At 47.4% G+C, this 25600-nt stretch overlaps 1 protein-coding gene across 2 annotated transcripts; it reads right to left on the reverse strand.

Moving 5' to 3' along the window:
- Positions 1–7465: 7465 nt before the first annotated feature.
- On the reverse strand, positions 7466–11402 carry PPIA (peptidylprolyl isomerase A). 2 transcript variants are annotated; one of them, XM_082846095.1, is made up of 5 exons: positions 11302–11402; positions 9188–9218; positions 9011–9099; positions 8474–8646; positions 7466–7959 (listed from the first exon to the last, which is right to left on the reverse strand). In XM_082846095.1, exons 1-5 carry the CDS (start codon positions 11368–11370, stop codon positions 7827–7829), a joined length of 495 nt encoding a protein of 164 aa, XP_082702221.1. In that variant the 5' UTR covers positions 11371–11402; the 3' UTR covers positions 7466–7826. The 2 variants fall into 2 exon arrangements, with proteins under 2 accessions (XP_082702221.1, XP_082702220.1); XM_082846094.1 differs by lacking the exon at positions 11302–11402 and having other exon boundaries at positions 9188–9645.
- Between the last annotated feature and the right edge of the window lie 14198 nt (positions 11403–25600).

Here is a 25600-nt window from a genome sequence, read left to right on the forward strand (position 1 = left end):
TTTTTAAAAGGTGCATATATGTGTAACCGCATCACTTTGCTGTACGGTAGGAATTAACATTGTAAATCAACTATAGTTCAATTAAAAAAAAAGCATGGTGGCCACATGGAGGACAAGGTGAAGGGGAAGAGAGCTTAGGATCGACAACCCAAGAATGAAGGGAGCCGGGTCTGGATAGACACCCCGTATTCTACTCCAGAGAAAGGGGACGGCCTTCACCAGCTCAGCCAAAGAGGCAGGGCCTCACGGAAGAGCCTCTTGAAGGCAGCACGTTAGAACCGTTTGCCATAACCAGGAGTGCTACCGCCAGAGCAGTCAAGGCTTTGGGAGGACCCTGGGCCCTGCGGCCTTGACCCAGGAGGAGGTCCCCAGAGTCACGGCTTAGTCTAAAAGTTTGCTGCCAGAGGGCAAAGGGAGCCATTTAAAATTCACAAGCTGTTGGAATAAACCCCAGTCAGTTCTGTCTTCCCTATCCGTCATCCTTCCTTAGGTGTGAAGAGGAGAAAATAAGACTTCCTGTCTCTCCAGCCCAGCCTGAGATGGTCACTCACATTTATCTGCCTTTCTACAAGGTCATCGATCTGTTCTTCTAAAAGCTCATTGGTCTGAATTCCGTAAGGTTATTGATCCATCCTCTCCCAGGTGGCTGACTACACCAGCACACCTGGTGCTCAGCTTCCTCCCAGTTGATGCCAGAGGCTGTGCTGTGGGAAAGCACTCCTCTGCTCTCACGGGGAGCTGGTTCCGGAGCTGGTGTAGCATCAAAACCCTGTGCAGCTTTCACGGCTCTACCTTTTCTAATATTTATTAACCCAAACAAATGTACAACGAGAGGGCTTTTGACGCCAGCCTCTCCAGCACATTTGCTTCCTCTTTGACTCTTCCAGCCAGCCCTCTGCAGGAGTGGCGAGCAGTGTTCTTCCATAAAATGTCAAACTTTTAATATCCGGGGGTACCTAAATGGGAGTTAGTCCTGTGACCGGTATATGTGCACTACTTCCTCTCGACGTGTTTCGTGTGCATCATGGGAAGTAACTAATAAACTGAAGCTGTTCACATACTGAGTGCAGTTGGCTCTTACACAGTGAGACTGATTCTTCATTCTTTTGCATCACTAACCATCGCTGGGGCTGGTTTCTGGACCCCTGGTGCAGCCCCACCCTTGGGTTGCAGGCTCACCTGGATCTGAGCCCCCAGGGCCGGTCCTCTGCCCTCCTCCCTCCCTTTGGGGCCCAGAACAGAGGTCCCCAATCACTCACCTTTGCTCTCCTCCCAGAACACCACTGATTTCAGGCCCGTCCAGACTGGGGGCGCCTCAGGCCAGCGCTGGAAATGGCCAGGAACGCCTGATGGACTCGAGGGGGTGGTGAGGGGTGGGTTGGGGGCCAGTGTGGCAGCAGAGTCACAGTAAGCAGCCAGCAACTTCGGCTCAAAGTAGATGTAGGTGGCAAACCCAGGTAAGCTGAGGTTTCAGAACGGGTCTCCCTCGAATCCTATGTGCTTCTAACACCAGCAATACCGCCCCACCAACTAGTGTGGGATTTCAGGGGCCCAATTCACATCCAAAATGTTTCATCAGTAGTTGTGGCTCACGGGCTTAGTAGCTCCACAGCATGTGGGATCTTCCCAGACCAGGGCTCGAACCTGTGTCCCCTGCATTGGCAGTCAGATTCTTAACCACTGCGCCACCAGGGAAGCCCACAAATTCCTTTTTAAGAAATGAGTTGCTGACGCAGCTATAAAACATCTGGCAGAAGGTAGTTAGTATTCTGCATTATATGAAAGGCAACCCAGACATGAAGGAGACATGGCCTTACAAGAAAACAATAGACAAATCGGAGAGTCTTTTCTAAGGGAAAATAATATGCTTAAGATAGATATGTGTCAGAATTATTTTTTTAATATTTATTTTTATTTCTATTTATTTACTTATTTATTTAGGCTGTGCCAGGTCTTCGTTGTAGCACTCGGGATCTTAGGTGAAGAATGGGGACTTCTTAGTTGCAGCATGCGAACTCAGTTGCAGCATGCATGCGGGATCTAATTCCCAGACCAGGGGGTCGGGGGGCACAGAGTCTTACCCACTGGACCACCAGGGAAGTCTCCCAAATTATTTTTAACCAATACTTTTCAATTCATCACCTTCAGTCCTGACTGCCAGGAGAGACTTCTGCTGTATAAACGGGTGGACAGTCACCCCTCTGCAGACAACTTAACATCTGATTGAAAGGTTGACCAACATGAACAAGAAGGGAATTGCCTGGCAGTCCAGTGGTTAGGACTCCACGCTTCTACTGCAGTGGGCATGCGTTCAATCTGAATTCTGCAAGCCACGCAGCGTTGCCAAAAATAAAGTATGTCTTATTTTACCCATATGGAATGATTTCTAGTTTTTGTTTTAGAAAAAGTCTAATTTTTTGAGCAATATCGTTATTTTTTATTGTATTTTGTTATTCTCTACTAAATTTTATATTTTAAATTTTTATTGAAATATTGCTGATTTACAATTTTGTGTCAGTTTCAGGTTTACAGCAAAGAGACTGTCATATATATATATATATATATATTCTTTTTTAGATTCTTTTCCATTATAGGTTATTACAAGATATTGAAAACAGTAAGTCCTTGTTGGTTATCTACTCCATATATAGTAGTGTGTATATTATAATCCCAAACTCCTAATTTATCCCTCTCCCACCCTTTCCCCTTTGGTAACCGGAAGTTTGTTTTCTATGTGAGTCTATTTCTGTTTTATAAATAAGTTCATTTGTATCATTTTTTACATTCTACATATAAGTGATGTCATGTGATATCTGTCTTTGTCTGACTTACTTCACTCAGTATGATAATCTATAGGTCCACCCATGTTGCTGCAAATGGCATTATTTCATTCTTTTTATGGCTGAGTAGTATTCCACTGTGTATATATACCACATCTTCTTTATATATTAATCTGTCGATGGACACTTAGGTAATATCTTTTTTCTTTTAAAGTAAATTGTTTTATTTTATTCATTTTTTTGGCCCCACCGTGCAGCATGCGGGACCTTAGTTCCCTGACCAGGGATCGAACCCACGCACCCTGCATTGGGAGCATGGAGTCTTAACCACTGGACCACCAGGGACGTCCCAGTAATATCTTTCTTATATTAAGCATTTTGAAGTGAGCCAAATACAGTCATCCCTCAGAATCCATGGGGGATTTGTTCCAGGACCCCTTGGATATCCAAATCCACAGGATGCTCAAGTCCTTTATACAAAATGGTGTAGCATTTGCACACAACATTGGAACATACTCCCAGATACTTCAACCCATCTCTAGATTACTTATGACACATAATACAATGTAAATGCTATGTATATAGTTGCAGAAACAATGTAAATGCTGTGTGAATAGTTGCCAGTGCATGGCAAATTCAAGTTTTGCTTTCTGGAATTTTTTTTCCCCAGTATTTCTGATCCATGGTTGACTGAATCTGTGGAGGCAGAACCTGTGGATATGGAAGACCAACTGTACTATTGATTCATTTTAGAATGTATGTTTTTGAAATTTTAAATATTTAATACAAGTAAAAGGGATGTGTGGTGACAAAGTCCTCTCTGCCCACAGGCCTTCACCCCTCTACCCAGACACACCCACTGGGAAACATTTCTCTGTATCCTCCCAAGGGTATGTACAAGCACAAAGATACACTTCATTCTGCTTTTTACAAAAACTGTAGCTGTGTTATATTGTGTTCTACTGCTTTGTTGTTTTCAAATAAAAGTCTAGCTGAGGCTATTTTGGAGATGCACTACCTTATTCTTTTAAATTTATTTATTTATTTTTGGCTGCATTGGGTCTTCGTTGCTGCGCGTGGGCTTTCTCTAGCTGTGCTTAGTGGGGGCCACTCTTCGTTGCGGTGCGTGGGCTTCTCATTGCTGTGGCTTCTCTTGTTGCAGAGCACAGGCTCTAGGCTCACAGACTTCAGTAGTTGGGGCACGCAGGCTCAGTAGTTGTGGGGGGGGCCCCAGGTTCAATCCCTGGTCTGGGAACTAGATCCCACATGCATGCTGCAACTGAGTCCACATGCTGCAACTAAGAAGTCCCCATGCTTCAACTAAGATCCCGAGTGCTGCAACTAAGACCCGGCACAGCCAAAATAAATAAATAAATATTAAAAAAATAATTCTGACACATATATATCTTAAGCATATTATTTTTCCTTACAAAAGACTCTCCGATTTGTCTATTGTTTTCTTGTAAGGCCATGTCTCCTTCATGTCTGAGTTGCCTTTCATATAATGCAGAATACTACCTACCTTCTGCCAACTGTTTTATAGCTGCCTCAGCCAACTCATTTAATTTCTTCCCACTGCACTAACAGGGAAGTCCCTACTTTCTTCTTTTAACAGCTGCATCCTAACTCATTACGTCAGTAATTTTTAGCCAGGAGGCACTTTGGAAATCTGTGGGCCTCTGACAGTGGATGGGGGCAATGCTGGACATGTTATAATGCCCGAGACTGCCCCACTGACTTCCAAACGTCTGGCCAGATGTTAGTGTATGCGAAAAATTCATTTATAATTATGTAAGTCTAAAGTCCATTTTACATATTAACATGAAGGGTTTGGTTTTGGGCTGCTGAAAAATCTGAATATCCCTGGCACTTCCGAGGCCTCCAACTGCTGTGTAATGGAAGGGAAGCGTGAACTTCAGAAGGGCTTAAAGGCTACTGGAATCATGTCAAAGAGCCACAGAGGTCAACTTAGAGGGGCTTGTACTAGCCAAATTTGGGATGATTTGAGTATCAAAAACAATGAGTGCAGGGACTTCCCTGGTGGTCCAGAGGTTAAGACTAGGAGCTCCCAATGCAGGGGGCCAGGGTTTGATCCCTGGTCAGGGAGGCAGATCCCACATGCCGCAACCAAGTCCCAGCACAGCCAAATAAATAAATGTAAAAAATAATGAGTGCAATTGTTCGTAACACGTTTAATGAAAATCCACAGTGGTAGGAGGAGGGAGAGAGAGATTAGAAGATTACTCAATTTTTCGCAACTACAGAGTAATTGACTCAGGGGAATTCCCTGGTGGTCCAGTGGTTAGGACTCCTCACTCACGGGTTCAGTCCTTGATCAGGGAACATGGATCTTGTAAGCCACGTGGCATGGCCAAAATTATTTTTTAAAAATTGATTCAGGTGAAGATCATTAACTGATGCTAAAAAAAATAATCAGGTGAAAGGTCTGGGAGCAGGGTCTTCACACATCCCACAGGTTACCTACTCAGCAGAAAGAATATAAAGTACCTTTCCAGTGGAGCAGTCAGACCTCCTGTTGAGTCAGTATGAGATCATATGCTATCTGACAACAGGATTAAGTGCATATAGCATCACCTACAACGCCTTCCTGCATAAAATGTTGAACATGTGTCCATTCAAGCTTCTCTGCCTAATTTCCAGTTTACAGAAAATACAAGAGCCAGAGGAACAAGCAAGTAACACGAAATGGAGACCTTAGGCAGCTCCAAAATCAGGGACATTCGACGAAGTCAATGTCCTGGACTGTTTAAGGAGTTGATGTCAAAAAAAAAAAAAAAAAAAAAAGCAAGAGGCCAAGACCACACAGTGTAGGACTCAATTTATATGAAATGTCCAGAAAAGGTATATCTAGAGACAGAAAGCCAACTTGTAGTTGCCAGGGACTGGGAGTGAAAGCAGAAAGGACTGCAAATGGGCACAGGGTCTTCCTGGTGTGGTGGATTACGGTGATGGTTGCACAACTCAGTAAATTCACTAAAATTATTGTACTCTTAAAATGGGTGAATTTTATGGTGTATAAATTATCTCAATAGGCCTTTTTTTAACATTAATAGAAATTACAATATGTTAAAAAGTGGAAGGACTGTTCTAGATTGAGACAAAAGAGACCTAACAATCAAATAGTGTGTGAACCTAGGTTGGATCCTTGGGGGCAGTGGGGGGGGTGTGTGGGCGGGAGAGAGCATTATTAAATACATTGATTGTATGTAAATCATACCTTAATAAAGCTGATTTTAAAAACACCTCTAGGGACTTCCCTGGTGGCACAGTGGTTAAGAATCTGCCTGCCAATGCAGAGGGCCACGGGTCCAAGCCCTGGGCCGGTAAGATCCCACATGCCGCGGAGCAACTAAGCCCGTGCACAACTACCGAGCCCGGGCACCTAGAGCCCATGCTCCACGGCAATGAGAACTCCACACACCGCAAGAAAGACCCAACGCAGCCAAAAATAAAACCACCTCCGGAACCAGTGGGGGAAATCTGAATAAGGACCGTACACTGCAGGTTGTATGGATTTTGCTTATTTTCTGAGGTGTGCTAAAGCAACTGGGTGAGCCCTACCTTATTGAATACATGGCTGGCCCTCTCTGGAAGCAGCAGCTCTTGTGCTCAGGGAAGCTGAGGCCACACTAATCGATTCTGCTCACCTTGCCTTGTCCTGGAGGCCTTCATAACGTAGCAGCCACTTACCCTTTCAAAACTAAATAGTATGGGGCTTCCCTGGTGGCGCAGTGGTTGCAAGTCCGCCTGCCAATGCAGGGGACACAGCTTCGTGTCCCGGTCCGGGAGAATCCTACATGCCACGGAGCAGCTGGGCCCGTGAGGCATGGCCACTGAACCTGTGCATCCGGAGCCTGCGCTCCGCAACCAGAGAGGCCACAGCAGTGAGAAACCCGCGTACTGCAAAAAAACAACAAAAAAAACCTAAACAGTCTGTTTTTAGGGACACACATAGGTGATAGAGTGATAAACACAAAATCAGTGACCTCAAAAAAAAAAAATGGGCCTCTTGGGAGGGATAGAGTATGCAACTGGGGAGGCCTCCCAAGGGGAGTTCTTGATCTTAAAGGAAACCATGTTCACGAACATGAAGATCTCAACTGGACCAGATTATGGCTCAGATTACCAGGTCTGCACAATGGAATGAGAAGACCTCAAATGACCATGACGGCCTCTACAACTAGCCAGGGAGAAGTTCCCTCATCTATAGACAGTTACCTGGTCACCAGTTGGTCTGGAGCAAGGCAGAGCCAGATGCCTTCTGCAGGTAGACTGCACCACACCAGGTCTGCCTGCCTTTCTCTAGCAGACTGAACTTCACAATTGAGCTGTCATAAACCCTGTACTCTGCATCTACATTCTCAAACAGCTAGATATCCCAAGAACACGGTCCAAAGACCCCTCCCCACAGAGGCTAAAGCTTGACATATTTCCCTCAAGGAGGGCCACCACAGAATACGCTCAAATTAAGCTTTGTTAAAATTAGCTGATTTTCAATTTGTTATAGTAATTTTGATGGATAACCCTAAATGTGCCAAGTGAGAATTTTCCACTGTCATCCTTAAAGGAGTACTGTTCCAACATGGTCACAATCTTGAAGTTCCACCTTTTTTCCCTGCCTGAGCCTACATCTTCCGTATTCCACTCACAGCTTGCCCTTGGGATACTCGATCAGCAAAACTTTATTCTTGGATCAGGGAAGCAAAAAAACAAGATACTTTTAAACAAACACAGCAACTGTTGTCTTAGAAGTAACGTGTTGCTGCTTAAAAATGAAATCTACATCAATACCCTAACCAAACAAGGACAGACAACGGTTGTTTAGTCTTTATTTCATAACCATAAACTTAACTTTGCAATTCAGCTAAACTTGGAGGGGAATAAGGAAAATATGGAACCCAAAGAAGTGCAATGAGAGCACAAAGATTATAGTATATTTGGAGCAGATGGGGATGAAGGGGTGCTCTCCTGAGCTACAGAAGGAATGGTCTGGTGGTTAAGATAAAACACAAGTCAAATTTATTATTAGATTTGTCCACAGTCAGCAATGGTGATCTTCTTGCTGGTCTTGCCATTCCTGGAACCAAAGCGCTCCATGGCTTCCACAATATTCATGCCCTCTTTCACCTTGCCAAAGACCACATGCTTGCCATCCAACCTGGAAACAGAAGAATAAACATTACTACCTCCGACCTGCAGGTAGTAATGAAATAGAGAGAAATAAGCAGCCTGCATTGTGCACTGAGATAAGAACAGTGTCCCACAAATCAATATAGCATACCCAAGCAAGAGAAGACCAGAAGAGTGGTTTATCCAGCTTTTAGCACTAGCTAACGCCGACTAAATACTGGAAACATTTTATCCTTTTACCTAAAAAAAAAGTGTCAACACCAGATTACTTTAAGCCAGTCTAAAAAAGGTGGTCTCCAAGAGTCTCTAATCACTGTTAATCCTAATTTTAGAATGGACCCCTAAAAGAGCCAACAAATCACATGCTAATTAGATGAAAGCACCACTCTTAAATTCAACTACTCAACAAAGTGCCCTGTTTTGCTATTAGAGTATCTCGCCTTCTGTAGTGCACTATCTAAATTTGTGAGTATTCATGTCCTTCTACTACTTTAGAGCAGGAACAGCAGGGAAAGGTTGCCTTTGCTATGTTCTGCTCTTACCACTCAGTCTTGGCAGTGCAGATGAAAAACTGGGAACCGTTTGTGTTGGGGCCAGCATTTGCCATGGACAAGATGCCAGGACCCGTATGCTTCAGGAGGAAATTCTCATCATCAAATTTCTCCCCATAAATGGACTTGCCACCAGTGCCATTATGGCGTGTGAAGTCACCACCCTGTGAACATAAAAGAGGAACCTGTCACTTTTGGCAACACAGCTGGAAAACATGCCAAGTCTGCAAGGTTCAAACTTTAAAACTCAAGTTTAAACTAATTAAAAGGGTCAAGTGGAACCAAAATGGTAGAATTAACATTTTAGTTCATATATGCACTTAAAAAAAAAAAAAACGTTTACTACAGACCACAGCAATTTAGATGGCATGGTATCAGTGCAAAATTGTCAAATAGACAAATGTAACAGAAAACAAAGTATAAAAGTAGACTGGCACCAATGCAGACAGACCGTATGTGCACATCCTGAAGTGTTCTGGCTCAATCCCAAATTAAGAGAACCCAAATCAGTATCAGTAAATTTCATACCTGGCACATAAATCCCGGAATTATTCTGTGAAAGCAGGAACCTTTATAACCAAAGCCTTTCTCCCCAGTGCTCAGAGCACGGAAGTTTTCTGTTAAAATAAAGTGTATATGTATATAGACACAACAGTTAAAATCAGAATACCTTTGTTAAACATTTAAAAAAGAAATAAAACTAACCTGCTGTCTTTGGAACTTTGTCTGCAAACAGCTGTAAGAGAAAATGACAGTTAATGAAAAACATCTGCTTACATATTTTGTTGCTTAGTACCCTTGTCTTTAGGGGCCTCTGAATCATAAATTCATTTTCTCACTAGAAGAGAATGCTTCTTCAGTAATTACTTTGAATCCCAAATAAGAACGGCTCCTGACAGCCTTAAGGTCCTGCGGGGTTGGGTTAGCAACATGACACCCAAAGACATGCCAAAAATCCAGAACCAGGAATGACTCAGATAGTGTGAGGCTTCTAAAAAGTGACTTAAAACTTTTATGTGTATCACACCTACTTCTAAACAGATATATGGTCTCTCAAAGGTACATCACCTCCCCCAACTTCAACTTGAACCTAAAGACAAGAACTTTCAAGAATAGCAAGTACTCCTGCACGATCAGGGAGTAAATAGCTGTAATTTTAGTCACTGGTAATGAAAATGCTACTACCTCCAATCTGTTAACATAGCTTTATGGATTGGATGAGCAGTCACTTCTTGGTTTCCAGGTCCCTTACCTAGTAGTGGGGTAAAAAATAAAGATTGGTTTCTAGTACAACTGCTTCGAACCCTTCCTGCATATATCAAACATTTTGGCTAAAAAAGCTTAAATACCATAAAAAACGCAAGCCCTTGCATAAAGACAGTTTAAAGTACTTAATGAACTATTCCACAGATCCGTGACTTAAATCATCTACTGAAATCCCTGGATGTTTCTTAGAAGACTTACTATTTAGCTTCTAAGTACTGTATATAAAACATACGGTCTCTTAAGTATTAACGTGTCTCCAACCCTCGTACTAACTCGTTTCCCTTTTAGACCCTTACTAAAGTTAAAGCTCGCAGTGGCAGTTCCACCTCCATTCTCACCAAGGGATCTGTCAGAGCGCCTATCTCATTTCCATTAAGCCCTCTGGCTAACCTGAGACACACAAGCTACAAAGAGTTAGGCTCAGGCCAAGTTTCCACGTGGCCCCTGGCCAATTATCAGCTGACTTCGGATAAAGGTGGAGTATACATCTACTGGATGTAATATTTCTCCAGTTTTTACGCCAGGGCAAGTTTCCACATGGGCCCTTATCAATTCTTAGCTCTGACTACAGTGAGAGTGGGCTACAGACTGATCTGTATGGGGGGCTATCTAAGCTTGGGCTGAGATCCTACAACCTGATCACTGGCGGCTCTTTGAGAAGTGGTAAAAGAGGATAAAACCACTTAGGGCTACACCCCAAGACCTACCATGCTGGGTTAACTGGAACGGAATCCCATTTACCGTTTGAAGAGCCCGCCGACTTACTTAGCTACCCTGCTGTGATTACAAACTGATTAAGAAGTACCCGTAACACGCCTGAACTAATTAGGAAACCAGCGGAGAAGGACCGCCGCGCTGCCGGTCTCGACTAGCCAGTTCTGCGCGGGGACGACCGGGAGGGGCCCGGGCGCCTCCCACCCGCCGTCACCGCAGCGGAAGGCGGGCCTCGGCGCCAGCGGAGGGAAGGCGGCCGGCACATTTCCGCTCGGGGTGGGGGCGGGGAGGGGCCTCTTTCTACATCAACCTCGCGATTTTAAAACACCCGGGGAAGCCCTCGAGCCGGCCGACCCCACACCCTTATTATAACCCAACCCTGAACTAGCAAGCGTCCTTCGGGACAAGGGATGGGCTGCTATCCCCACCGGCCCTGGCGCGCCCGGCGCGGGAAAAGGCAGCCTTCAGGTGCGGCCGCCGCGTCGGCTCGAAGGAAGCGGCTTCCGAGTCCTCGAGGGCGGCCCCGGGAAGGTCGCGGCTGCCCAGGGCCGGCGCCCGCCTTCCGTCTGGGGCGTTGCCGACCCTCAGGGCCCCGCGATCCCACGCGGCGGCCAACGGCTCGCGGCCCGAGCACGTGCGCGGCCGGAAGGGCGCGGCCGCGCCTCCCCCGCCCGCCCCGCCTTTGTCTGCCCGCCGCCCCCGGCCTCCCAAAATGGCCCCTCATAAGGAAATGGCGCCGCGCCGCCCGCGTTCCTCAGGCGGGGCGCCCGCACCCAGCCCCTCGGCCTCCCCCCCGCCGCCCGCTCAGGCCCACCCGGCGCGCCGCCGCCCGCCCCAACCTCGAAGGAGACGCGGCCCAAGGGCTCGCCGTCGACGGCGATGTCAAAGAACACGGTAGGGTTGACCATGGTTGGGCTGCGCGGGAAGTTCCGATGTGGCGGCGTCTGCAAAGCAGCACGAGCCCCACCGCCCGCCTCTTTTATAGCCGGTTCAGGCCCCGCCCATGGCCGGTCGCGCGCCTCGTCTCTGGCCAATCGCGACCGTGGGTCAGTCGAAGTGACGGTGTGCCTGGGCCTATGGGTGGAGATGGCGCCGGAGAGGAGGGACGGGAGACGCGCGTGCGCGCTGGCAAATGCAGGCAGGTTCCCGCCCGCCGCTTCGGTCTCCGCGCTGCGGTGTGGGGTCGCGCTGAGGCGACCGGGTTGGGGACGGGACTTGGAGACCGCCCTGGTGGGCCGGTTGGGTCGGTGGGAGCCCGAGAGACATGCACCTGCCTGGGCCCGCGGCCAGGACGTCTTCCCATCGCGCAGAGGGGGCAACTGAGGCAAACGCAGGCCTCAAGGTCGCGCCGCCCGCCAAGGTCGCTCGGGGTCCAGGGCCCATGCCGCTCTGGGAGGCCAGGTGGCTTTGGGCATCACCATTTTCCCACTGCAGATGAGGATGAGGCGCAGCCGCCGCCCTTTCTCCCTTCCCCCTTTCTCCCCTAGTCTGAAAGGTTATGAAATGCTTCCAAAATACCCTACTTTCCGAAAATATCTTGCACTCACTGCTTGAATTTTCTCCAGGAGGAAGACATTAAAACGAGAGCCTGTCACTTCCCTGATAGTGCAGTGGTTAAGAATCGCCTGCCAGTGTGGCGAGGTGGGTTTGAGCCCTGGTCCGGGACGATCCCACATGCTGTCGAGCACCTGAGCCCTTGTGCCACAACTGCTGAGCCTGTGCTCTAGAGCCCGCGAGCCACAACTACTGAGCTCACATGCCACAACTACTGAAGCCCGGGCGCCTAGAGCCCGTGCTCCGCAGCAAGAGAAGCCACCGCAATGAGAAGCCCGGGCGCTGCCACAAAGACCCAACGCAGCCAAAAATAAATAAATTTATTTTTTAAAAAAAGAAAAGTGAACTCCCTTAGGCAAAGATATTAATAATACTTTTATTACTAGTACTAAATGCACTTATATGGCCCTGGTCTTTTGTTCGGAAAACCTTGAAAAGAAAATTTATATATCCTTTGACATTCAGAATGTTATTTAGTATCTCCAAAACCAGGATAGGGTTGTGAGAAGCAAATGAGAGTCCTTATGAAAGATGAAATCCAGTGTCTGGCATCATGCCATCGTTATTAATAATGGCATTGTGAGCCTACATCTGCTCAGAATTTATAAGAGTGCGGTTTTGTTCTCACAACCACCCCAGAATCCCCATTTACAGATGCGGAAAGTGAGCATCCTTCATGTTAAGTAGCTTGCTCAGAGTAACCAGCTTAGGAGTATTAGCAAAGCCAGAACTAGCAACTGCTTTTTTGCCCATTCCCCAGCACCGGTGCTTTCTGACCTTGAGGAAGCTGCTTGTCCTTATCTGACACTGAAAAAATGACCCGAGGCCCTCAGGCATAAACTCCCTCAACTTCTCTCTCCTCCACTCTGAACCTTAAAGCAGTTAGGAACCCCTCCTAAGAAATAAATGAATGAATAATAAGGTCGTCACTTATGACTTCCCTCACATTACTATTCAGGGCCCTCCCTTCTCTTCACCATCATCATAGTCTCTCACTCACTTCTTCTACCAAGAACTCAGAGGGGCACCCTCCACCTGCGAGGGCTAGAGGCAGTGAGGGGAAGCCAGGTTATGTCCTCTGCAGGCCCCAAAGACGGGGGTCTCTGTGGCAGGCACGCAGGCGTGGCCAAAAGGATCCTGTCTGCAGCCAGGCCAGCCTGGGCATTACTGACCTGAGTTAGGTGGTAAAATGTGCAGTAGTTTTTTGTTTTGTTGTTTTTCTCTCTCTCTGTCTCTTTGACTTATGTATGCATTTCTTTTTCTTGCTGCACTGTGCGGCGTGTGGGGATCTTAGTTCCCCAAACAGGGATCGAACCCTCACCCTCGGCAGTAAAAGCATGGAGCCCTTAACCACTGGACCGCCAGGGAATTCCCTGCATTTTCTTTTTTAACAGCTTTTAACAAATGAATTTCATGGTATGGAAGCTTTATTGAGATGTAGTTTACATACCATGAAATTCACTTGTTTTAAGCGTACAATTCAGTGACTTTTTAGCAAATTCAGAGCAGTGCAGATATCACCACAATCTAATTTTAGAACATTTCCCTCACCCAGAAAGAACCTTGTGCCCATTTTTAGTAACTCCCTGTTTCCACCCAATAACTGCTTTTAAAATTGTGTAGTTAAAAATTGATTTAGACTTGTGGTTTCAACTGGAAATATTAAAGTTTATATATTGCATTTTTTTTCTTTTATTTTTGGCTGCATTGGGTCTTCGTCGCTGCACGCAGGTTTTCTCTAGTTGTGGCGAGCGGGGGCTACTCTTCGTTGTGGTGCATGGGCTTCTCATTGTGGTGGCTTCTCTTGTTGCGGAGCATGGGCTCTAGGCGCATGGGCTTCAGTAGTGTGGCACAAGGGCTCAGTAGTTGTGGCTCATGGGTTCTAGAGCGCAGGCTCAGTAGTTGTGGCGCACAGGCTTAGTTGCTCTGCGGCATGTGGGATCTTCTCGGACCAGGGATCCAACCCATCTCCCCTGCATTGGCAGACGGATTCTTAACCACTGGGCCACCAGGGAAGTCCCTACATATTGCATTTTAACATTTAAGAGAACTTTAGGTTCAACCTATTTAAAAGTTTATCAGAATTGTTTAATGCCCAGGGAGGTTTTTGCATTGTTAATTTGGACAATGAAGTACTTTAAAAGGAAACCAAATGTATTACATCTATAAATGCAGTTTAAATATTTGAAGATATATTAAAAGAGTTCAAATCTGCCATACCTATAAAGAGACAAATATTATGTGTAAGCTGAAGAACTATGTTTTAAATTGTAGTTTAATACATTAAATATCAGTTGTTAAAATATAACAAAATAACTCCTGAGTAGTCTTGCTACATAAGAAAAGATGCAGGGCTCCAATTCTTACGTCAGGGAACCCAGAGGACTTTACTCCTCACCCCGCCACCCCGTCCTCAGCTCCAGCCCCATCACTTCACAGCTTCACAGGTGCCACCACCTCCCTTCCCCTCCCGCATCCCCCAAGTTCATGTTCAAGATCGTCTGACTGCCGCAAAGACTAAGGAAGGGGGAGAAAAAGAAAAGGGCAGAAGGCTCGGGAGTGGAGCCATCACAGCCTTGTTTGCAAAGCTTTCCCAGGAGCCCCACCCAGCGGCTTTCACCCTTGGCAGCAGGAATCCAGGAAGATGAATATTTTGATCTGGGCACATTGCCACCTGAGCCACCCGGCTTCTGATAGTAAGGAGGAAGGCAAGATGGCTGCTTTGGGGAGACAGCAGGCGACATCCGAGGCAACAACTATTGCTGACCCAGCAGAAAAGGGATGGACTGGGAGGGACTGGGAGTTCTCAGCCCTTAGGAAACCTGCACATCAGGACACAGGGAGAAACCCACCTCAGCCTGGCCTGGGGGAGGACCACCCCCCCAAACGTTGGATTTGATGGCAGGGCGGGACCGGGGTGGGGCTGCATCTGCTTAGTGAAGCCCAGATCATTCCCGATCTCCCTGGATCACCCCAGATCACTGGAGGCTGGGAAAGGTGGTGTCTGGTGTTCTCACATAAGGTGGGGAATTTCCCTAACACAGAAAGGGGCACAGTAACCAAAAAAGGGGGAAATGAGGCCTAAGTTAGTTAATTCAAGATTCCAGAAAATATCGGGTGCCATTATTACGATCATTATTTAATTCTCATAGCAATCTTTTGAAGTAGATACTATTATTTTGATTATTATTATTTTTTTTTGGCGGCGCTGCATGGCACGGCATGCAGGAATCCTGACCAGGGATGGAACCCGTGCCCCCTGCAGTGGAAGCATGGAATCCTAACCACTGGACCACCAGGGAATTCCCTATTTTTCACAAGAGGAGACAGAAGCTCAGAGAAGTTGAGTAACTTCCTCAAGCTCACACAGCTGCGAAGAGGTAGAGCCAGATGTCCATTCTACCTGGTTTTGGGCCCTGTGCGCCTCACCACCATGCCACATCCTGAAATTTAAAAAAATTATGGTAAAATATACATAACATAAAGTTTACCATTTTCACTATTAAGTGTACCGTTCACAGGCATTAAGTACATTCCTATTATTGTGCAGCATCCCCACCATCCATTCCAGAACTTTTTCATCTTCCCAAACTGAAACTCTGTCCCCACTGAACACTAACTCCCCATCTCCTCCCCCAGCTCCTGACACCCACCATTCTTCTGCTGCTTGTCTCTATGAATTTGCTTGTTCTAGGAACTCCATGTGAGTGGAATCATACAATATTTGTCCTTTTGTGACTGGCTTATTTCACTTAGCATAATGTCCTCAAGGTCCATGCATGTTGTAGCATGTGTCAGAATTTCCTTCCTTTTAGTAGCTGAATAATATTCCATTGTTTATCCATCCTTCCATCAATGGACACTTGGGTTGCCTCCATCTTTTGGCTATCGTGACAAATGCTGCTATGAACATGGGTGAGTCCTTTCTTTCAATCTTTTTGTGTATATACTGTGAAGTGGAATTGCTGAATCAGACAATAATACTGTTTTAATTTTTTAAGGAACTGCCATACTGTTTTTTTAATTAGTTAATTTATTTATTTATTTTTGGCTGCATTGGGTCTTTGTTGCTGCGTGCGGGCTTTCTCTAGTTGCGGTGAGCGGGGGCTACTCTTCTTTGCGGTGCACGGGCTTCTCATTGCGGTGGCTTCTCTTGTTGAGGAGCACGGGCTCTAGGCACACGGGCTTCAGTAGTTGTGGCACGCGGGCTCAGTAGTTGTGACTCGTGGGCTTTAGAGCGCAGGCTCAGTAGTTGTGTTACACGGGCTTAGTTGCTCCGCGACACGTGGGATCTTCCCGGACCGGGGCTCGAACCCGTGTCTCCTGACTTGGCAGGCGGATTCTTAACCACTGAGCCACCAGGGAAGCCTGCCATACTGTTTTTCACAGCAGCTGCACCATTTTACATTCATACCAGTTTCTCCACATCCTCACCAGCATGTTATATTTTCTGTGCGTTTGTTTTTATAATGGCCATCCTAATGGGTGTGAGGCAGTACTTCATTGTGGTTTTGACTTGCATTCCCCTAAGGATTAGTGATGCTGACATCTTTTCTTGTGTTTTTGGCCATTTGTGTGTCTTCTTTGAACAGAGAAACATCTATTCAAGTCTTACCTATTTTTCAATTGGGTTGTTTGGCTTTTTGTTGTTGAGTTTTAGGAATACTTTACATATTCTTGATATTAATCCCTTCACATATATGTGATTTGCAACTATGTTCTCCCATTCTGTGGGTTGCCTTTTCATTCTGTTGATAGTGTCATGATTTTTTTTTTTTTTTTGAGCGCCCAGGTTGTATCCATTGGCTGGATCTCAACTTTGGCTGCGTGATAACTCACACTCAGTTTTGACGTGTGTGTGGGTCTGACCACCAAGGGAAGGTCAACATTACTCACAAAGCTCAGTTCTCCAAATTCCTGGGGTGATTTCAGCAAAGTTCCTGTGGTGACCATCCTGGCCTCCTCTAATGCTGAAGGTGGAACTACAGCAGGTGAAGACAGAACCAGGAGGGGAAACTGAGGCAGGGACCATTCAGTCCTCTGTCCAAGAGCAGCTACGTCATGTATAGAGCCCATAGCAGAATGAAATGTGGGGCACCTTATTCAAAAATGGTCAAGGATTCCAAGACAGGGATGGCAGAGCATTAAACCAAGCACAGGGCCCTTCTGAGCACAGAGCCCTGTGTGGCTGCATGGGTCGCTGGCCCTGCCACTGCCTTTGGTGGCAAACCGTCAATCCCTGGGAGCCCTAGACACAGGGGACTTTACACTCACCCCCTGGCTCTTTTCCAAGAGTCATCACCAAGTGCTCATGAGGAAGACGGGAGGCTGGTCCAGGAGATGGAGAAGACTCCCTGAGGCTCTGGGGGAGGAGCAGGGGTCCTGAGAGACCCTCCAAGGACAGGGGCTCTGCAGTAAGCACCTGGGAGTGACTGTCTGCCCTGGGGGATCATGAGTAAGACCTGGCCCGAGGGTCAGGCACGTGGCGCTACTGGAGGCTGAGGGTGGACATGCCAGGCCCTACACCGTGTACCAGTGGGGGTGTGTCAGGAGAGCTGAGACCTCCTGAAGGACAGGCACATGCGGCCTCTGAGAGCAGGGGGATCAAGAGAAACACTACAGGTGTCCCCAGGCCACACTGACTGCCAGGCAATGGCCGTCGACCACTGAGGAGGTGAAAGAGCAGGGTGAGACCACCCGCCAAGGTGCTGGGGCACCGGGCCTGCCGCAACAGACCCTCACACACTCAGATGCCAGCGCTGCTAAAGGAAGGTCTGATCCTGCTGCCTGTGGTGAGCTGAATCTAAAGCAGCAACAAAGTCCAGACTCAGCTCACCCACAGGCCAGATGGGCTGAGCCCAGCACCAACAGCCAACACAGAAGGATGTGCCGTTTCCTGGGCATCCAACTCTTTACTTCAGCCTCTGCTATTCTTTACACATTGTGCTTGGTATTCAGTGACAAATCCTTCCTGCCTGACTGCCTTTGAACTGGGGCACTGGCTTTTTCCTGTCTTTGGACTGGAACTTACACCATTGGTTCTCCTGGGTCTCCAGCTTGCTGACTCACCCCACAGATCTTGGGGCTTGTCGGCCTCCATAATCAGGTGAGCTAATTCCTCATAATAAGCAAACAAACAAATATGTAGATCTCCTATTGGTTCTGTTTCTCTGGAGAACTCTGACTAAATGTAGACACCAAAAACGAAAACAAACAAACAAACCCCAAGATAATGTGACCCATCATCTAGAAAGGCAACGATCAATAGAACCAGACCCAGACATAGCCTGTGTTATAAGACAAGAGACTTTAACCATGGTAAATGTGTAACAGGATATACTGCAAAGGGTGGATGATGTCACGACAGGTGAGATTTTCAATAGAGAGATAGAAACAATAAAGAAGAGCCAGGGCTTCCCTGGTGGCGCAATGGTTGAGAGTCTGCCTGCCGATGCAGGGGACGTGGGTTCATGCCCCGGTCCGGGAAGATCCCACATGCCGCGGAGCGGCTGGGCCTGTGAGCCATGGCCCCTGAGCCTGCACGTCCGGAGCCTCTGCTCCGCGAAGGGAGAGGCCACAACAGTGAGAGGCCTGCGTACTGCAAAAAATAAATAAATAAATAAATATGTGGTTTTCCCATGCAAGGAAAGCAGAGACCACTGGGAAAAATGCCCGACCAAAGGTCAGAGGCAGGGAAAGGGCAAGGTGAGCCCCGAACAGCTTGGGCCAGAAAGCAAGAGTATTCAAGTCCAAATGGGTCGAGGAGCCAGGGTACCACCTGTCAAACTCGGGTCAATTTAAGTATCAAGAAGAATAATGAGAGTAGTTACGACACATTGGACAGAAACAAATCCAAGTCCACAGTGATTCTAAATAACAAGTGTATGTATGGTGGGGTCGCTCTTCACAGAATTCCAGGCAATGCATATACAAGGAAAGATCAAAGGAGGAAAATCACTTTGCAGTGCAATCATGGGCATCGTCAAGGACCCTCAGTGGGGGCGAAAACCATGTTGAAATCATGCTGAATGTCCTTACTCTGCAGCCCACTTACAAATACAGTAGGGGAGAGGCCCCTTCACCAAGGGAGGCTGCTGGTTACCACTGAAAATAGCCAACGATGAGACAGCTGACCTTACAATGCAACGAGGCCGCTTGGGCAGGACTCCAGACTCTGAGGGGCCCTTGACACAGCAGATGTCTTCCTGGACTCCATGCACACAGAGGACTTCTGACAGACCGTATAGGGGTCCTTCCTGCTTTCCACCTGTTTAGGCTGTTTGTTTCTTTTAAAGTCAGTAACAATAATTAAGAATCATATTTACAAATAATATGTAAGCTACCAATTGTTTAACAGGCTTTTTAAAAAGAAACTTTTTTAAGAACAGTTTTAGGCTCATAGGGAAATTGAGGAGAAAGTACAGATATTTCCCATATATCCCCTGTTCTCCAACCCCGCCCCTGGCCAACCTCCCCCATTATCATCATCCCCCACCAGAGTGGTGCATTTGTTACAATCGATGAAACTACACTGACGCATTATAGCCACCCAAACCCGCCGTTTACATTAGGGTTCTCTCAGTGTTGTATCGGTACATTCTATAGGTTTTGACAAATGTATAATGACATGTACCCACCATTACAGTATCATGCAGAGTATTTTCACTGCCCTAAAAATCCTCTGTGCTCCACTTGTTATCTTTCAGCCCCCAACTCCTGGCAACCACTGATCTTTTTACTGTCTCCATAGTTTTGCCTTTTCCAGAATGTCATATAGTTAGAATTATACAGTATGTATTCTTTTCAGATTGGCTTCTTTCACCTAGTACTATGCATTTAAGGTTCCTCTATGTCTTTTAAAATTTTTTTATCGAAGCATAATTGATGTGCAATATAACAAAAGTTACTGGTGTACAACAGACAGCTCATTTCTTTTTAGTGCTGAATAATATTCCATTGTCTGGTTGTACCACAGTTTATTTATCTCTTCACCTATTGAAGGGCATCTTGGCGGCTTCCAGATTTTGGCAATTATGAATAAAGCTGCTATAAACATCTGTGTGCAGGTTTTCGTGTGGACATAAATTTTCCACTCCTTTGTGTAAATACCAAGGAGCCCGGGGACTTCCTTGGCAGTCCAGCGGTTAAGACTGCGTGCTTCCACTACAGGGGGCACGGGTTCGATCCCTGGTTGGGGAACTAAGATCCCGTGTGCCATGTGGCCAAAAAAATTAGAAAAAAAAAACAGGGAGCCCAGCTGCTGGATTGTATGGTAAGAGTATGTTGAGTTTTATAAGAAACCACCAAACTGTCTTCCAAAGTGGATGGACCATTTTGCATTCGCACCAGCAATGAATGAGGGTTCCTGTCGCTTTCGTGTTTTATTTTTTATCATGAGTGTGTATTTACTGTACAAAAGCAGTGTTTCCTGCTCATGTTGCAAGGAAGTCAAGCAGACAGTGACACTGTTGGCAGGTGACGGCTGCTCCACCGAGGCCTCTGCTGTCTTGGGCTCCTGCGGAGAGGGTGGGGGAGACAAGAGCAGACAGACACCAGCTGCCAGAAACCTCGGGCTCTGTGGTCCTGTGCGGGCTCAGTCAGGAGGAGTTTTGGCTATAGACAGAAAATACCACACAACGCTGGCTCCGGCCACATGGACCTGTTTTGACCTCAGCAGGGTCGGTTCTCCAGTCCTGCTGGCGTTACCAGAGCTCGCACCATCCCGCTCCACCTCGTGGTCAAATCCTGACCGCCATCCACATCCAGCCACAGGAAGGAAGAGCAGTATGGAGAAGGTGGCCCCGTCGCAGTCAGCCAGTGTCCCAGCACCCAAAGGGGGCCACGAGGAGCTGCAGAGGAGCTGGGAAGGGAGCCGCTTCTGGGGGGGGGCGGGCAGGGGTCCAGCTAGAGAGCAGGTCACTGTGCCCGGATCCAGCTCTGCCACCAGCCATCGAAGCAGATGGCCGAACTCTTCCTCAATCAAACCAGCAAATGCTCCCTGGACACCTGCTGAGGGTCCTAGAGTGGCCCTGCAGGGCACAGTCCCTAGCAGGGGACAGTCACAAGCTGAGTGGAGAAGATGCCGGCAGAAGCTCTGCGTGCTTGCGAGGCGCTTGGCGGTGGGCAGACGCGGCGGCCCTCGGGGAGAATGGGCCAGGCCGCATGTACCTCCGGAAGACAGCTTTGCATCCAGCCCATTCGTTCCTGCCTTAATCTCTTTGACAAATGTTTTGGGCACCGGAATAATCCAGGACACAGGAGAGATCTGCTCCCTGCCCTCATGGAGTTCACTGTCTCATGGGGAAAACAGATTAAAAACTTACGTGATCTCCTCTGACCAAGAATGTTTAACCACGCTCTAGACTTCCCTTGTAAGTGACAGGACACACAGGGGATAAAGGAGAAAGTGAACAATGCCAGGAGGGAACAACCAGGTGAATGTGGGACATTCTATAAGGTGACTTGACTAAACTGTTAAAAAAAAAAAAAAATCAATGTAAGGGGGAAAAAAAGGCCAAAGACTGTTCTAGATTGAATGAGACTAATAACCAGCTGCAAAAGTGAACCTTGATGGAATCCCAGATTGCAAAAAAAAAAAAAAGAAGTGATAAAAGGCATTTTAGGACAAATGGGACCTTTGAATATAATAGGTGAAGCTATGGAATTACTGTTCGTTTTCTTAGGTGTGATAATGGTAACATGTTTGTAACAGAACATTCTTTTTTTTTTTTTTTTAACATCTTTATTGGGGTATAATTGCTTTACAATGGTGTGTTAGTTTCTGCTTTATAACAAACTGAATCAGTCATACATAAACATATGTTCCCATATGTCTTCCCTGTTGCGTCTCCCTCCCTCCCACCCTCCCTATCCCACCCCAGAACATTCTTGTTTTTCCAAGATGTGTGCTGAAGTATTTAGAGATGAAGTGTGGGGACTTCCCTGGCGGTCCACTGGTTAGGACTCTGCGCTTCCACTGCAGGGGGCGTGGGTTTGATCCCCGGTAGGGGAACTAAGATCCTGCATCCTGCATGGTGCGGCCAAAAAACAAAGTAGGGATGAAGTGTCTCTCTGCAACTTACTTTCTGAAGCTGGCAACAAAAAAAGTGAGTGTGTGCATTAAAAAATACAGATATATGGAGGGAGTGAGAGGGAACAGTAAAGCAACAGGGCAAAATATTGACAGTTGGTGAATCCAAAGGTGGTGTGGATGTTCACTGTACTATGTTTTAACTTCACAAAGATAAACTATAATTGTCTGTAATTGATCAGCTACAATGGGGACCATGACAGCAACCCACAGGTGAACCATGGCCAGAGCAAGACGCTCCGACTCATTCTGGAAACAGAGCTCCCTGGGGAAGGGGCAGTTCAACCAAAGCCTAAGCTAGGGTAAGACACTGAGAAACCTGGAAATCTTCAGACGGGGTGGGGAGTGGGGAAGCAGAGGTGCTGGTCTCTGTGGCCGGGAAGCCTGGCTGGAGGAGGTGAGGCCAGGCTGGGCTGGCTTTGGGCTAAGGAATGTGGACCTCATCCTGGGGCACCTGGGGGCCACCTGCACCCCCTTCTGAAAACTGACCCCTCTCTCAGGAAGCGCTCATGATCCCACTGTAGTCACGGGGGCCCCCCCTAGCTGAGCCAACCAGAGCCAGACCGGAAAGCAAACAGACGGTCAGTGCCTTTCTGTGGTGAGTCAACTTGAGCCAGGCTTGGAAGCTCAGGTCTGGAGAACAAACCTTTCAGAAGGGGAGGAATGCCATCCTGGGGTGTGCCTGCCCATGTCCAGCTGTCCCTGACATTGACCAGGTTCTTGGCCTTCCCCAATCAGTAGCAATTGACCAGAGGCCAGACAAGAAATTCAGGCAAGGCTTTACTGGGGCCCCTGCTGCAGCAGCGGGGAGAGAGAACAAGTAACAGGTTCCCCTGCCCGCTCCCCTAGGCGGGGCCAAGCTGGTTCCTTACATGGGGTGAGGGTAGGGGTGTGTCCAGGGGTCCAGCTTAGGTGGTTTGCCCACCCCTTTGGTGGTGCTGTGCGCAGGGGGCACGCACAGTACCCTGCTTTTGCTTCTGACACCGTTTTTGCTCCTGGCTCTTCAGAAGTGGCAGTTGGGTTTTTTTTTTGGTCTTTTTGTCCATAATTTGCCCCAAGATGGTCCCGAGTGGGTCATGGTCACTTGCAACCTGGGTCGTGGCTAACACCCCATGGAGAGAGTTTCAGCAGAGGAGCACCCTGGCCAGAAAGAGTTGGGTGTCGGAGGCTGGGGAGCAGTGTTAATCACTGCTAGTCATAACTAGGAACAACTTAGAGTTAAATGAAAATAAAAACATGAGCTTTAAGGGTCAGTTAACCCAGGGGTGCAGACCTATGATTCACTTATATCAGGTTCAAGACCAGGCCATATTCACCTCTGGTGACAGAGGCCAGAGCAGCAGTAGCTGAGGGGGTGGGGGGAATGGTGGAAACATCTGTCTTCACCTGGACAGCAGTTCCACAGATGTATTACCTTACAGAACTCAGTTCTGTATGTCAGCTTAAAAAAGTGGATCAGGCCAGTGGCCAATGACTCCCAACACAAAAGGTTAAACAGTAAGAAAAAGAAAAGAAAAAAGGCTTCAGCAGTCCCTGGGCCCATGAAACACTCCCTTGATCCTGTCTAGAGACTTCTCCCTCCAGCCATTGCCGCAATGTCCTTGCTTCTCTCGTAGAACCCGTGGCAGGCAGGATGAATGGTCTCAGGGACCACCCAAGCTTGAAAGGTTGTTAAGGAGGACAGGGCTGCAGGGGGTAGAGCTGAGGGGGCAGGGGTGGCAGCCCCTTGCTGCAGGGAGAGGACACAGGCCACCGAGCCTGGAGCGAGAGAAGGCCAGGAACATGGCAGTGCTGCTGGCAGGGAGCTGCCGAGAGGAAACACTCAGGAAGTATCCCCTCCTCTGCAGTGTTTACAAGAGTGGGATAAAGATTGGTATAAGCCTTTAAATGGTAGCATTCACCCATGAAGGCATCTGGTCCCAGACTTTTCTGTGTTGGGGGAGGTTTGATGATTGATTCAATCTCCTTACTTGTAGGTCTGTTCATATTTTCCGTTTCTTGTTGGGTCAGTTTTGGTAATTTGTATTTCTCGGAATTAGTCCATTTCATCTAAGTTATCTAATTTGTTGGTGCACGATTGTTCGTAGTATTCTCTTATCCTTTTAAGGTCAGTAGTAATTTCCCCAAGTTTCATTTCAGATTTTAGTCATTTGTTTCTTTTCTTTTAGTCAATCTAGCTTAAAGGTTTGTTCATTCTGTTGCTTTTCAAAGAAACAACTTTTGCTAACGTTGATTCTCTATTGTCTTCCTATTCCCTCTGTTTAAGAGTTATTTCCTTCTGCAAGCTCTGGATTTAGTTTCTTTTTTCTACTGCCTTCAGTTCTAGTTAGGTTAACTGAGTTCTTTTTTGCTACTTCTTTTTTTGTAGTCATTCATTCATTCAGCTGTGCTGGGTCTTAGTTGCGGCATGCAGAATCTTTACTTGGGCATGCGAACTCCCAGCCACAGCACGTGGGATCTAGTTCCCTGACCAGGGATCCAACCTTAGCCCCCTGCACTGGGAGCATGGAGTCCTAGCCACTGGACCACCAGGGAAGTCCCTCTTTTTAAATGTAGACGTTTACAGCTATAAATTTCCCTCTTTACCATTGCTTTCATTGTGTTTTAGATTTTGGTGTGTAGTGTTTTATCTTGTTATTTGTGATTTCTCCTTTGACCCTCTGACTGTTGAAGAGTGTTCATTTACACACATTTGTGAGTTTTCGTTTCCCTTCTCTTATCTAGCTTCATTCCACTGTGGTCAGAGTAGGTACTTTGTATGATTTCAATCTTGGTAATTTATTGAGGCTTGTTTTGCGGCCTAACGTGTGGTCTCTCCTGGAGAACGTCCCACATACACTTAAAAATAACGTGTATTCTGCTGTTGTTGGGTGTTGTGTGTGTCTGTCAGGCCTAGGTAGCTTTTTAAGTTGCATATTTGGTACGTTCGTAAGGATATATAACACAAAGCATAAGGTGAAAACCCGTGAAACCACCGCTCCCCTTGAGGGTCAGAACACCACTGCCACTGTCACTCTCCCCAGACGCACCCCTGTGCTGTCCCCACAGGGAGCACTGTGGCCACTGTGTTGACTGCCTTGCTTTCCTTCCTGTTGCACATGTGCGGATCCCATGAAATGCAGACCTGGTGTTGCACTTTATAAAAAGGGCATCACACCGCGTGAACTCCCACACCTTGCTTTCATCCCTCACTGTTTGAGGTGGCCACGGTGACGTCGGGGCTGAGGTGCCCCTCAGACCTTTCCCGACCTCTCTGTGGGTGTAGCCCGAGCAGCCCATCTCCCGATCTCTCCACTCTACCCAGCACATCACAGGCCAAGGGTGCACAGCTGCCCCACACAGTGGGACAGCGCTCCCAGCTGTGCCTAACATCCACCAGAAAGGAGCCCCCCACCCCCTGGGGGTGGGCTCTGCTGGGTCTGGGCTTCTGGGCAAACCCCGGGACCTGCCTCTTTGCTCCCTGCAGCACTGGGGGCGCCGTTCCTCCCTCAGCC

Source organism: Leucopleurus acutus, assembly GCF_964270905.1.
Source record: "Leucopleurus acutus genome assembly, chromosome: 9".
Lineage (NCBI taxonomy): Eukaryota > Metazoa > Chordata > Mammalia > Artiodactyla > Delphinidae > Leucopleurus > Leucopleurus acutus.

Excerpts from the sequence above, each read along its gene's own strand:
- PPIA (XM_082846094.1), bottom strand. The coding sequence starts at position 9,305 with ATGATTCAGAGGCCCCTAAAGACAAGGGTACTAAGCAACAAAATATGT. Across the intron at positions 8,647-9,010 it reads TTCCGGGATTTATGTGCCAG|GGTGGTGACTTCACACGCCA; the intron begins GTATGAAATTTA and ends TTATGTTCACAG. Across the intron at positions 7,960-8,473 it reads TGCACTGCCAAGACTGAGTG|GTTGGATGGCAAGCATGTGG; the intron begins GTAAGAGCAGAA and ends TTCTGTTTCCAG.